This window comes from Mastigoproctus giganteus, chromosome 13, assembly GCF_048544385.1.
Source record: "Mastigoproctus giganteus isolate SK-2022 chromosome 13, ASM4854438v1, whole genome shotgun sequence".
Classification (NCBI taxonomy): Eukaryota; Metazoa; Arthropoda; class Arachnida; order Uropygi; family Thelyphonidae; genus Mastigoproctus; species Mastigoproctus giganteus.
The window spans coordinates 160,369,623-160,385,533 of record NC_143587.1 but is presented as its reverse complement, the minus strand read 5'-3'; the positions used below and the strand labels follow the sequence as shown (position 1 = coordinate 160,385,533).

General features: G+C 35.9%; 1 protein-coding gene across 1 annotated transcript in view; it reads left to right on the top strand.

Annotated features, from left to right (window-relative positions):
* The window catches only part of LOC150076552 (uncharacterized), a 382,951-nt gene that overhangs the window by 163,442 nt on the left and 203,598 nt on the right, over positions 1-15,911 (top strand). Inside the window, exon 8 of the mRNA XM_090387042.1 lies at positions 926-1,099. Coding sequence (XP_090243168.1) covers positions 926-1,099 — 174 coding nt within the window. The remainder of the gene's footprint in view (positions 1-925; positions 1,100-15,911) is intronic.

Here is a 15,911-nt window from a genome sequence, read left to right as displayed (position 1 = left end):
GGCTGGGGATATGCAGCGGTCATTCCCTGACCTTCCGCATCCTCCGTATTTGGTGGTCACGGGCTCGAACTACATTCTAATCAAGAAGCGTATGCTACGCACTACTGCTCCTGCTCACCTGGCTACGGAGGCGCCCCTTTCACTATATGGCTAGTAATAATAAGAATAAGAAATTTCCTGGGAAAGAAAGAAAGAAATATTGAAATTGTGATAGCATGTACCAAATCTCTATTACTGTTCAATATAATTTTTGTAGCTGCTCCTCCTTCCCTGTGAATTTCAACAAAGACAAACAGTGATAAAATTTCCATAAGTTAATAATTTTTAGGTGGATTTATTTTATTACAGTATTATTTTATTACTTTCATTTAAATGGGAATATTATGGCATATTGTAATACTGTGATGATAATAAAATATTATTTTATTTTTATGTGAGGGACTGTGATGGCATATTGTAATACTGTAATAGTCATGTAGTGAGGTTGACATCAGGTATTAATTTGAAGACATTTTGTTCAGTGAGCATTCATGGGTTGAATAAGATGTTTAAATCTATTTTCATGGTTGACACTTCAGAGTATGTCTGTGAATCCTTAAAAGTGTAAGAGTTGAAATGACTTTTCCTTCCATTAGTTTTAACAGCGCACAAAATCTTAATTTCTGCAGTGAATACTTTTGAGCTACATTCAGTCATATGTGCATTGTTAATAGGCTGAATGCTGTTCAATGTTTTCTATTTATATATTTTACTGTTATATTTATATATTCTCATAAATGGGTACTTCCATACCAGATAATAGCCAAATCATGTCATGATTTTAGTTCATTTCATGTGAATTGATCTTTAATTTTGACCATAAATAGATATAAGATTTTATAAAGATGAATAAAGTATGTGATATTAAATTTCTTTTCGCTTTAAGTGTACCACTAGAATATAAAAACACTGAAGAATATAAGAAACAAGAAGCCAAGGCATCCAAGATTGCACAAGAAATAGAAGGGAGCATTTCATACCAATCTCGAATAGCCATGGAAAATGGTGATGAAGAAGATCGTTTTAGTTCTGTTATAAGACCTGAAAATAATTCTTGCACGTGAGTATTGTTGACATGTATAGTATACATTGTTTTTTTGTTTTTTTTATATGAAAACCTCAAACATGAAAGGTGCTAGAACCTATGGTACTTAGTACCGTGCTTGGGTTGGAGGTTGAGAAAATGAAAGAAGATATTTGTTGACATTAGACTTGAACTTCTGTACTTCCTGTGATTTTTCAGGAAATACGTATGAAGGAAGGTTGTTCCAGAAAACGGCAGTTCAATGAATAAACAAGGAAGATGAAAAGTTGGTTCTGTGAGTTGAAAGTTGGACAGTAAATGGACGTTGGCTGGTGGCAGCACGTGTTCGGACTGTTTTGAGAGAGAGGGTGAGAATTATAGAAGCCAATTCAGAAGAACAGTGCCCATGGAAGTATCTGTAGAAAAGGCATGCAGCAGAAACGGTACATCTGTGAGACAGCAAGTGCAGAGACTCTGTTAGAGATGAGCCATTAATTAACCTAACTCTCCTTTTCTGAACGGAATCTAGAAGCCTAAGAGAGGTTTTGGGGGCACCACCTCAGTTGTGGGAACAGTATTCCATTCTAGGGCAGATTTGCGATTTGTACAGAGTGAACAGCTGTTTGGAAGAAAAGTAATGCCAGGAGCGAAAGAGGTAAACCATGTCTTTTAGATGTAGAGGAAGCAATATTTGTAATGTGCTTGTGCCAAGAGAGATTAGAAGTCAGGATAATCCCCAAAAGAGATATATCATCTTGCCTAGAAATTGGAGTGTCACCAAAGTGTCACTTCGGACTGATACTCCGATTCTTCTGCTCCTATCGGAGCAGAAGAATCCTTTTTGCAAGATATAAGAAAAGACTGAGTTTTAGAAGGATTGAAATCAACTAAGTTGTCTTTGCCCCATTGGAGATCAGCATTTAAGGAATTGGCAGTGGATATTCGATAAGTTGAAACTGATTGAGCAGGGCAAGGTTTCTCAAAATGGAAAGTGGAATGTAATGTGCTATCATCGGCAAAACTATGGATAGGATTTCCAGTCAATGGAAGAAGAGCATTAATTTACAAGAGGCAGAGTGTGGGAAAAAACTGAACCTTAGTGGAGAAGTTAGAAGACAGAGAGCCATCTACCATCACCCTCAGTGAGCGATCAGAGAGAAAACAGGATAACCAATTACAAAACACTGTTGGCAAACCATAAGATGGAAGTTTGTTTAGAAGACCTTTATGCCAAACATGATTGAAAGCCTTTGAGGTGTTAAGAGCAACTGCTTGTGTTTCACCGAACTTTTTCATTGAATTTGTCCATAAATGGGTAACATAAGCCAGAATGTCACCAGTGGATTGACACTGATGGAACCTATACTGGCGATCCTTGATCAGACAGAAGGTTTCTAGGTAGTTTAAAAGTTGGTGGTTAATTGATTTCTCCATTACTTTAGGAAGAGTAAAAGTAATTGGATGGGAGGGGAGGGATTTGTCACCCTTTTTAGGAACTGTCTGGATATGAGAAAATTTCCAAGCAGAAGGAAAAACACCTTTGGAATAAGACAATGAAAAAAGGCAGCAAAGAACAGAAATAAATTCAGGAGCACAGGTTTTGAGAACAAGTGGAGAAATACCATCAGGAACTTGAACTTTCTTAGCATCAAGATTCGTCAAAATCCTTCTGACATTCTTTTGATGGAAGACCACAGGAGGCATTGAATGGAGAGTGTTGGTAATGGCGGGAGGTGTTTTACCAAGATTATTAATATGTGAGTTGGAAGAAAAATGGGATGCTAGCAGGTCAACTTTATCCTTGGCTGAAGTGAGAACAGAACAATCTAGTTTTGACAGAGTTGGGAGCAGAGATGGGCAAAAGTTGCAGCCAATAGCTTTGGCAAGAGACCAGAATGCTCGGCTACCATTAGGGCAAGAAGCAAGTTTTCTACTCTTAGCCTGTACAAAATCTAGTTTGGACCGATTATTCACTGCTTTACAATTGTTGCGAGCTTTGGTGTAGGCAGAAAATGAACTGAAGAATTAGAAACAAGCCAATTACAATATGCAACGTTCTCTTGAACAGCCTTAGCACATTTATTGGAAAACCAAGGTTAGATAAAGGTGGAGATATTAAAGTGGAGTGTGGGATAAAGGATTCCATTTCTACAAGAATAATTTCACTGACACGATCTGAGCAAACGTTGACATCAGAAGTTTCAAAACAGTAATCCGACTAAAGAAAAGAAATCTCGCAGGTCATCCCATTTTACATTCTTGTAAGGCCAAACAACACAAGGTTGGGAACAGCCATGAGATAAAGGCTCCATTGGAGAAGAGACAATCGCCAAGTTGTGATCTGAGGTACCTAAAGGACCACTCACTTGGACCATGTACTTAGAAGGGTTTTTTTATGAGGAAAAGATCAAGTGTGTTGGTTGTATGCTTAGGATTGTCCAGTATTTTTGTAGATGAATGAACAATCTGTGCAAGGTCATTAGTAATTGCAAAAGCCTCATCTCGACCATCTGGATCGGTGCGACTAGAAAATGGAAGCCAGCTGGAGTTGTGAACATTAAAATCACCAAGGAAAATTACCTTACTGTTAGGAAAGTTGGACTGGAGAAAGTCAATTTGCAAAGAGAGGAAGTCAATGAGCTCAGAGCGATGTGGAGTTGGGAGAATGGTAGACAACAGATGAATTTGACACAATGAGGTAGAGAGATTTTAAGCCAGAGAAATTCAAAAAGAGTAGATTTCAAATTACCAAGTCTCTGACAGGGAATATCGGAATGCACATATGCACAAGTACCACCTTTGAGGCGATAGGAATCATACAGCTAATAATTTGGGCAACTGAGATGAACAGTAGTTGAATCAACCGATAACTGAGTTTCTGTCAGAAAAAGTACATGGGATTTGGCAGACTGTAAGTGGAAATGGACATTGGTGAGATTAGAACTGGGACCACGTATATTTGCAAAATGAACTAAGTGTTTGGGAGGTTTAGATTTTTTCGCAGATAAGCTTACTCTATTAGGTTCACAATTCATTGTGTATTCAAATGTTTGAAAAAGTGAGGGGGGGGGACAAGCTGTATGAAGTAATGAAATTTTTGGATATGCCGTACACATGGGAAGAATATATCCAGATCCTTGACATAATGTGACCTTGACAATGCCCCCCCCCCCTTGCATACACTACTCGGACTCCCTCCAATCACTATCTGGCAGAGTAGAGGGAGCAAGATTATACACTAGCTGATCTTGAAGTCCCCTAAAGAGTCCAATAGGTTCAATCCTGTGTACTAACTAGCAGATAGCCTGCAAACACCGTTTTAGAGCTGTATCCTTGAAATATAAGGAAGATTGTATCTCGCCATGATGTACATAACCTCAAAAGTCATCAGCCATACTGCATGATGGTAGAGATGGGGAAGGGTTGACTGGAACTGCGGCATTCCTTCGTGTAGTTTGGGCACACCTCGACTCCTGCTTACGTTGGTTCACTCCTGGATGATCACCCACAGTGTGCTTGTGCATGGGGGTTATACCCAGAATTCTAACAGTCCCTCCATTGTGAAGGTGCAAGCAGAGGATTTGATTGTCACACTCTCTCCGGACTTCGCCGAAATTGGGTCCACTTGACTTGTAAAAGTAAAGTAAAGTGCAGCCATTATCAACCCACTGCAGGATGGAAGCCTCCTCAACAATTCATGCTGAGGGAAATGGACCATAATCTGCCACGCTGGTCCAGTGCGAGTTGGCAGATTGACCGTATTCAGCACTCGGGGGCTTGAACCCCGGTCTACCTTGACAATGCCCGTGCATTGTCAAGGTAGACAATGCACGAGCATTGTCAAGAGCGTGTGCTACTGTACTCCCGCTCCTGCCCACTCGGCTACGGAGGCCATCACTTGACTTGAGTGTCACCCGAATATCAATTCCAACAGCGTTTTAGTCTCCCAGGTAGCAAGTACAGCTTGTCTGGCATATCTGAGAGAATGTCTGTGACAACCTCAAGGACCATTGTACTAATGATTGTAAAGAAGTTAGCAGTTATCAGTTACCTCAACCGCTATTCATCTTATTCCTCTAATTATTCACTATGTGATTCCTTTTATTTCAAAGGTGCTACTTGTACATGTGTCTGCTCCAATATTCCACATCAGAGACTTCCTAATTCAAATTTTCTCTTTTTGATCTCTGGCTTAAATTCTCTGTGCCCCCATTTTGTCAAATTTATCTATTGCCTCTATCCCAACTCCACTAATCACTTGAACTCTTTGACTATCTTTCTTTGAAATTCTACTTTCTCCAGTCTAACTTTTCTAACAATGAGTTAATTGTCCTTGTTATTTTTAATGTTCATGACTCTGTTGACTTTAGTTTTCTATTTGTATGAACCTGGGTGGTCAAAATGCCAAAGCTTTTGCAATTACTAATGGCCTCACACAGCTTCATCATTTGCCTATGAGAATACAGTTACTCCTATTCTTGCACCCTTTATCTTTTTCTCACCAACAAACTTTACAAGTACACAATGTTAATAGTCCTCTAGGGACTTCACATCGCAACTTGGTGATCTGCATGATTTCTTTTTTTTTCTTTTCTTTTTTTGATTAATGTTTTAAGCCTTATGATCCTAATGTTTTCTCAGATTATGTCAGATGAAATTATTTATCTAGAGATGAAATGGTAATGTTTAACAGAAAAGACAAAAATACATTGGAGTTTTTTGTACATTGCTTTACAGAAGACTTCGTAAACCATCACTTCTTATAATAGCATTGTGAACATTTTTACAATTAAATGATGAGATATATGCACAGAAATTTACAAACTATTTGCTAACTGCTTCCTTTAACATTTGTACGTTATTTCCATGTTGGTAATGATTTCCTCTGTGTTTTTAAAATCCAGGATTTGAGTATAAGGTAATTTGAATCAGACATCCCTGGTGATGTGTTCAATTAATAGTTTCTTGAATCAGTTTAGTGAAGTGACATTTTTGATTTTTGCAGGAAGTTTGTTCCAGGTTTTAGTGCCTCTGTATTTTATATTTTTCTGACCTATGGCTTTTCTGTTAAGCAGAACCTACAGGTTTGCTTCATTTCTTAGATTGTGCAATACTTCTTCTATGGTTATGAAAAAGGATCTGAAGGGGGGGACGACCTGGTGTCTTCAAAGCATTGTAAACAAAGACCGTCTCGGCTTTCTGTAGCAGTAATAGATGCTGAGGAGTCTCACTTCCTTGTATCTCAAACTAACCGATGTGTTCCAGGGAAGGCCCAAAATTGAACAAACGCATCGATTCTTACAAGGTTTTCTTGGTTGGTGGTACCCCATGAGATAATTCCATAGGTGAGGTGCGGCTGAATTAAAGAAAGGAATACTAGTCTGAGAAGGGGAAACACCCAGGCAGAGACCCTGGTGAGTATTCCCACTAGTGACGAAGTTTTCTTTTGTAGGGATATCATTTGTTTTGCCCAACTTAGCTTGTCATCTAGCCATATTCTGAGAAACTTGGTTTCATTCACCCTTTCAAGGTTTTTTTTTTTTTTTTTTTTGTATATTACATCGAAATCAATATTTACTGGTTTGTTTTTTGTTCTAAACACCCTGTATTTTGATTTTTCTGGATTCAATGTATGCTGATTCTTTTGAAGCCAACTTTGCATCCCAGAGAGCAAGACAGATTTTGAGTTGAAGCTGATTAGTCTTTATCTGTGATCAGGATGGAAATATCATCGGCATATGCTACTAGGTGAGAAGATGGAAGAAGAGAGAGGAATTCTTAATGTAAAGAACAAATAGGATAGGTCCGAGAAGTGAGCCTTGAGGTACTGAGTATGTATGACTGATTTGTTCTTATGGCCTATCAGTAAGGTAGTCTTCAAGGATATGGTTAATTTTCCCTCTCAAGCCAAGATTATTGAGTTTGTTAAGTAGAATATTATGGTTTATGCAATCAAAAGCTTTAGATAAGTAAAAAAAATAGTGACCCTTTTCAAGACTCAATGATCCTTGAGAAGAAGTCAACAAGTGCAAGATCAGTGGATCTTTTAGAGTGATAGGCATACTGTTGTTGATGGGTGAGCTGATTTACTTAAAGAAAACCCATGAGTTTGCTGTGAAGAATTTTTTCAAATAATTTTGCAGCTCTATTTCGCCCCAGCTATTGGGCGAAATAAGTTACAGATTATAGAGTTACAACGGTTTCCCTTTGGAACAGGGACAATTATTGCTTCTTTTTTTTTTGGATTTGAGAAGGGAATTTACCAGATTGAAAGGAGGGATTGAATATATACTTCAGTGGTATAAGAATTATACCACTGAAAGGAAATATCTCCTTCTCTGCTTTTTCAGCAGAGAAGGAGATATTTCACTATTTTGAAACCATCTGATCGGCAGTATGGATTTCATCAGTGTTGATCCACTAGTGATAGTTTTTTTGATCGTACTCATCTTTGGACAAATTTTTTTGGAAATATTGGAAACTCAGTAGTTTGCTCTTGACATTTCAAAGGCTTTTGATCATGTTTGGCATAAAGGTCTTTGCAATTCATTATCTAGTTTTTTTCTTGACTATTCGCTGCTGCTGGTGAACACACTATGTTCTAACTTCTCCACTTATGCTAGTGTTTGACAACCTTCACTTCTTTCTATCACTCTTGTTGCAGGTTAATGCCCTTCCACCGACTGGTGATCCTATCCATAGTTTTGCAGATGACTGAACACTACATTCAGCCTTCTGGTTTGAGGAACTTCCCTGCACCAAAAGCCTCAACTTCTCTAATATCTACCACCAATACCTTAAATGCTGACCTACAGGTAATTCTTCAGTGTGATTAATGGGGTGAAGAAGACTTAGCTTCAATCCTTCTAAAACTTACCTGTCTTATTTCCCAGAAGAATGAGTCTTGAATTTTGCTTCCTCTGCGTCAACAAAACTGGGTTTTCTTTTTTGCTCATGGCATTACTTGGCTTCTAAACTGCTCTCTGTGTACAGATCTCAAATCTTCCCTGCCATGAAATATTGTTTCCACACCTTGTTTGATGCCACTCCCCCCCTCCCCAAACCTCTCATAAGCTTCATGATGCCATTCAAAAGAAGGCGGTTAGGTTGATTACCGAACCACATCTTACAAACTTCTTTTGCAGTCTGTCTTATAGATGTTCATTTTCTCCTGCATGCATTTTTTATAGATGGTTTCATGGACAGTGTTCTTTTGAATTGGCATTTGTAATTTCTCCAATCTCTTCCAAATTAGTCTGAACACATCATGCATTCACTTTCAAGTTCAAACTCACAGAACAGACTTTTCCTCATTTATCGTTTCGACTTCTGTTTTCTGGAACAAGCTTCCTTTACATCTTTTTCCCAAAACTCTACGATCTATAAAAGTTCAAGTCTAATGCCAACAGGTATATTTTCTGTCTTATACCTTTAACCCATACACACAGTGCTAAGTACAGTGAACTGTGTAAAATCTGTTGCTTTACAATCCAAAAAAAAATCAACTTTTTTTAACCTTGGTTTTTAATATTAAGAAAACAGTCTGGCACTACTTATATTAATGATTTCATTTGTCTTTAAGAATCTAAAAAAACGATGATATTTCTTTCTTTATAAGATGCAGTCTTCTCTTGTCCTGTATCTATTTTTTTGTTGCCAGCAGTATTTAAATTGCATAGGTAATTCAGTGTTCTTAAAAGATCAGACTGCTATGACTGCCTCTTTCAGGTAGTCTTAGCAGAAGCAAAAGTTGTAAAACAGCTGTAAAGAGGTTGTTTGATGTGAGGCGCGATGCGAAATCAATTCTCCGAGTTGTGTATAGCCAAATCTATGTAATGAAAGTAGTGCGGTACTATGGCAACTTCTTACAAAGGCAGTTCTGTTCTGCTGTGATAATTAACACTGCTGTATTATCCATGCAGTTTAAACATTGCTGCCTGCAAAAACAGATGAAAGAACATTAAAGTCATTATAAATGTTTACAGGTGTAATAAGTTCAGTTTTTTATGCTTATATTTATTGAAATGTGTCCTAAAACTGCTGAACAGTATACCCCTCTAAAATCCAGAAAATTTTAAAATGTCACACCTATCAATCCCCAAGGATACTAATGACTGTGCTATAGGTTCTAATTCCTTTCATGTTTGCAGTTTTCATAAAAAACTGCAAACATGAAAACTTAGGCAAAGAGAATAAGAAAATCCCTAAAGAGCATATATATATATATATATGCTGAAAATGTAGTGAACAAGTAGTTTAAATATCAGTAATGTTATGATATAATGAGGCTATATATATATATATATATATATATATATATATACAGCAGACTCTCAATTTACCGGGACACTTCAAGACTCCAAATAAAAAAAATTTAAAAAAAACAAAACAAAACCAGAAGTCATAAAAGTTAAGTAATAACTAGAATAGGTATAGACAGATGTTTTGTGAGTCGTAAATAAGTGACAAGCAGGGCGTTATAAAGTCATCATTGGGAGATTATTTTGCAACCCCCACTGTCTTCACACCCGACCCCGACACTAAAAAAAAGAGAGAACAAATGTTTAGTTTGTTTTTGTGCATCGCTTTGATTGTTGTGTTTCATTGCACTGCAAAGAGAAAAAATTGTTTTGTTGTTTATGTCAGGGTGGGATAACAAAAAATTTTTTTTGTTTAGACATTGTGAAAATGATGGGTAAACACAAGCGAGTTGCGCTTTAATTAAACAAAAACTTGAAATTATTCAAAAGTTTGAAAATGGTGCATCTGTTAAATCTCTAAAGAACCACTATAATGTTAGTGACCAAACCATGCGCGAAACTGTAAAAAATAAAGGGAAGCTATTAGATTTAAAATCGACATCGAACAAAATAAAGGGAAGCATCGTATTGGACACGCGAGTAGTGCGTGATAAGTTTTTTATCCATTGCCATATTTTTTACGTAGGTTGCTGAATATTTTTGGATATACTGTACTAACTCCCCAACTTATGTAACTTCGAACTTATGTTAATTTTTTTTTTCATTCAAATTTTTTTAAAAATTTTTTAGTATTGTAAAACTTAAAACAGAATAATAATAATAAGCAATCAATAATGAAGATCACGGCATGCACAAATTCCACTAGCGGGATACGGAGTAACAAGCTTAAAAATAGGAATGAAGAGAAGATTCTTAAAGGTTTTTTTTATATGACTGAAGATTTCAGTCATATAAAAAAAGGGGACACACATTTCACCATAATAACGTAAAAATCTCACAGAATTCTAGCTATTGGTATTATTGCAAATGCAATACGATCGAGTTTACTACCCGTTTATAATTAGATGCACTAACAGAAAAGCCCAATAACCCGGAAAGTGTAAATTGTTTTTGTTTTATGGCAGTGACCTCCAGAAATGTGCTTTAGTAAAATGAGCTCACGTGGGGTGATAATAGTGAGTTTTCGCCTTAACCCTGTGAAGTTCTTTACAGAAAATTTCATTTTGACCGTTATTATCTATCAAATAAGTAAATCTACTAATAAATATATCAAAAAAAAAAAAAAAAAGAGGAAAGCGATCGATTCGGATCAGAAAATTAAAATAAGGATGTTTGAAAATGGTCACAGAACAAGTATCGCGCAGAATTTAGATTTGTCAGTGTCAACAGTGAACACAATAATAAAGGAGAAAGACAGAATATGAGAAGCATGAAGCGACCAAGGCTATGAAATACATATCAGTTTTTACTGTACAGTTTCTTCCTTTAATGTTTTCTTTTCTTATGTACCACTCCAACAACTTCGACGCTGTCTCCAGATAGTTTTTAATTGAACTAATTAAAAATATATAACTATTTTACTTCATTCTTCTGAGGATATTATGTGGTTTTTGTAATTTTGGCATATCACAGATATAGGAGCAATGTTTTATTAGTCATTCCCGAGTTATGTAAAACTCAACTTACGTAAGAATTCCTGGAACGTACGTTGGGGACTTACTGTATTTTTGGATTAACCGGGAAATCGATTATCAGGAAAATCGAGTCTACTGTGTGTGTGTATATATATATATATATTATGTGAGGTAAAAATTAGGCAAAAGTAATAAAAATAAATAGATATGGCTATGTAGCTATCATTAGAGGCAGCAAATGCACATCCTCCACATGATGCCTAATTATATCTGATAATTAAAATAAATATGATATTTAAAATAAAAACATCAGCCAGTAGTACGGCAATAATGCAGAGCGAAACGAAACGCAAAATAATATAAAATAAACAAACAGAGAAGGGAAAGTAGAAATAATAGGACAAAAAGGTAGTCGATAATCCCCTGTATAATTTAGTCAATTAAATCATTAAACCCAATTAATAACAAAGATGTAAATTTAAAATAATGCCAATTATAAATAATTCAGCGGTACCCCCCTCGAAGGTACCAGTTCCAAAAGACGTGAACCCTTTTTTGGTGATATTTCACGTCTTTTGGAACTGGTACCTTCGAGGGGGGTACCGCTAAATTATTTGTAATTGGCATTATTTTAAATTTACATCTTTTTTATTAATTGGGTTTAATGACTTAATTGACTAAATTATACAGGGGATTATCGACTACCTTTTTGTCCTATTATTTCTACTTTCCCTTCTCTGTTTGTTTATTTTATATTATTTTGCGTTTCGTTTCGCTCTGCATTATTGCCGTACTACTGGCTGATGTTTTTATTTTAAATATCATATTTATTTTAATTATCAGATATATATATATATATATATATATATAGCCTCATTATATGTATATGTACACACACACACACACTGGTGTTCAAGGGCATCTCCGTGGGCAGGAGCAGCAGTGCGTAGCACACACTTCTTGATTAGACCGGGGTTCGAGCCCGTAACCACCAAATACAGAGGATGCGAAAAGGTCAGGGAATGACCACCGCATATCCCCAGAGCGATATATTCTATAATTTATCCAATTGTCAGAATTTTTAAAAATATCTTAATGGTCTAAACACACCTTATCTGCACCAGTCTATCAACTCTTAGTCCTTGATGCCTCTGATCATGTTAAATAAAGAGATACAATTTTCCAAAATTCTTATGAAATACTTCACCAATAAAACCCACATTTCCTTCTTTAAAAAAATGCCTTAAATTTGCCCATATATTCCCCAAACATACCTGCAAAAAATATCCATACATTGTTCATCAAACCTATATTAGTATCATACAAAAAGAATTATCAAAAAGATATAACAAAGAATACCAACTCCTTCATCAAATACATTTTATAAAATTTAGTCTTAAAAGAAAAATGGAACCCCAAACCTGGTTAGAATTTACCACATATAATGAAACACGCATTAGAGCCGCTGTAAAAGATATTGAACAAAGACACAGCAAAAAAAGGGAACTCCCTTACTCATAAAACACACAATCCTCAAAAAATATCTACCGTCAATATTTCCTCTCAACCTTTCACCTGCACTGAACTTGCTGGTCTTGAATATGGTTTTAATTTTGCCATTAAAGACAATAATTATCCTTCTAAAGATTGTATTATAGAACTCCAGACCAAATTAGAACATCACCCCGATAAATGGCACATAATACATCAGTCTAATTCCATTTTAAAATCAAAATTCCAATCGCAATCTAATATAAATAAACAGCAGTTAGCAGACATACATAAATTACGAAATAACCCAAATATTATCATACAGAAAGCAGATAAAGGAGACACCATAGTGATCTTAGATAAAAGTACATATATTGAAAAAAATGAACCAAATCCTTTCAGACCCAGATACATACAAACCCGACAATACATATAATATTACCAAACATAAAAACAGACTTGATATTATTTTAAGAAACCTAAGGACAAAAAAAAAAAATCAATTTACATACCTTGCAACAAATCGGTATACGAAATAACGTTCTTCCGCACATGTTTGGCATCACCAAACTGCATAAACCCAACCACCCGCTAAGACCGATAATTTCTTTCAATAAATCAGTCTTTGCTAACCTTTCCTCCTTTCTGTTTAAGATTATTTCCCCCCATTACAAAATTTTCTAAATTTAGAGTTAATAATATCCAATTATTTGAGAAAATAAACCCCATTATTATTTCCAACACAGATAATTTAGCATCTTTCAATATAGTATCCCTATACACCACTGTACATCTACCAACCGCTTTACAGGCTCTACATGATTTCTTAACCAATGACAGCACCCTAATTAATCGTACCTCTCTCTCGATCAATAGCATATTGGAACTTACTTCATATCTCTTAGATACTAGAAATTTCCATTTCAATAATCAAATATATCTACAAACATCCGGTTTACCTATGGGATTGGGGACCTCAGCCCCCCTGTCTGAAATATACTTAGCCTCTATAGAAAACCAAGTTTTACAACCTTACCCTACAGAGTTAAAATTATATATGCGCTATGCTGATGACATCCTTATAATTGGTAATAAAACTATAATTGATGACCTTTTTATTAAGTTTAATTCCTTTCACGATAGATTAAAGTACACTCTTGAATTTGAGGAAAACGGACAATTAAATTTTCTAAACCTTACCATATATAAAGCTGATACTGAACTCAGAACCAGAATTTTCAGAAAAAACACCCACACCGGAAAATACTTACATTATGAATCACACCACCCTTTTAGCACAAAAACAGCTGTTCTGTACAATCAAATATATAATGCCATCAAATACAGTTCAACACAAAACGTTTTGACTTATCTAACGAACTTCAATATCTTACAGAAAAATTTATATCCAGGAAATACCCCTTACAGTTAATTCAAAAAACTATTTCCAATGTCCAAAATAATATTAATAATCCATCCAAACATAACACACACAACAGTTTACGCGTAGTTCTTTCTTATCACAGTTACCTTGCTAGACAGTTTTGTCAAATATTTGCAAATACCGACATTACACTCATATTTTCAACATACAATAGACTAGGATCCATGTTTAATTCTTGTAAAGAAACTTATAAATACCAAATCTGTGATTTGAACAACATAGTATATTTAATAAAATGCCAGCAAAAATGTAATGCATGCTATATCGGAAGCACTACTTCAAAATGCGGCTCTACAAAAACATCAAATACACGAGCATACTATCATTATAATAGCTTTAAAACTGGACAAGCAAATACAGAACTGACTTTACATGTACAATCCCATAACCACACACCTTAGATTCAGCAACCCTCATTATTAAATTACAATCTAGTTTCAGAATTTATCGGTATGAAGCCCTTATCATAGAATGGTTTCGGCATCAATCTAAATTAAACGTATTAAATGCAAAATTACCCTACAACCTCTCCCCGGTCTGGAATCTTAAGCACCTGAGATTCCCACATGCATCAAAGAGCATCACAGGAACTTAGAGTTCTTTTAAAATACACGTGCTCTCTCTTTCTTCACTTTTACCAACTGAAGACTTTAATAACAAAAGCCTATCATTACGGCTATTGGTCTCTTGATTATACTCTCACAGTTCAATTCGTTTCAACTTTAATTCACGACAACCAAGGATGAAGAAGTGCACTTCTATTTCCTTGAGCATATTTTAACTCCGTTTCAAAAATTTAAGCTCATCCACATTAAATCCAATTTTTAGTCTATTCTACCTTATTCACTCTAAGCCTAACTGCAGATTATATTAAGGTAAGTACTGAAAATTAAGCTATTGTTACTATTTATTAAGTCGATAACTGTGTTCAAAGAAAGTGCATCACCTAGAAATTTCACATTTCTAATCCTTTTTCACGATGGTATGTTATATTAATGACTAGTATCACAAATAGAAATATAAACAAAAGATATTTATTAATAGTTACGGCAAAGCTAAGTAATATTTGACAGGTGCTCTCAAAATATTCCAAAATGGAAAATTTTGGCTGAAATGTTATCAGAAATATGGCTGAAATGTTATCAGAAGCCCTCAATTTGCTTCAGTTTATCATTTTAAATGGAAAACAAAATGAAAAGTTCACCAGGTGCAAACTAATATTTAGTTGAACTGCCTCTGGCCCTGATGACAGCAGCACACCGTCGAAGTATTGACAAGGTCAATTTCTGAAGATAATCAACTGATAGTTCGTGGTTTCAAACACAAATTATGAAGTTCACGAAGGGTCTTTGGTTTCTTTCTGGCAACTGCACATTCCACATGTTGCCAACAGTTCTCTATAGGATTTAAGTCCAGGCTGTTTCCTGGCCACCTAAGGGTTGTAATGGACCGTTCTTCCAACCATTTTTTCACCTGTAACAAATGTAAATAAATTACTATCGAACCTCTAATGCAGAAATGAAGCTAAAGTAACTACAGAAGTGTCAACTTGCACCACTTTTTGCCCGATGACAAGGAGCAGAGTAGTCCTGAAAGATGCAGTTACTTGGCAGGTTGAAATGGTCTCTAATGGTTGGCAGCAAGTTTCCTTCCAGTGTAGCCAGGTATCCATTGGCATTTACTGAACATTTTATAAACTGGGTGACCTACTCCGCGATACGAAATGCATCTCCATATCATTTGTCTGGTAGGGAATTTCACTGTAGACACCATACAGTCTGGATGGTATTCTTCACCCAGTCAATAGCGAATCGTTTGTCTCCCTTCAGAGCCATGCAGGTTGAATTTCTACTCATCTGAGAAAATAACTGACTTTCACTGCTCGGGGGTCCATTTGACCTGCTTCTTGCACCAAATTAAATGAGCTACAAGTCCATTTTTGAAGAGGCACCTTCTGATTGTTACTGCAATTGTTATCACTCCTGTATGTTCTTCCCATTCTCTTTTCATCTCAGACG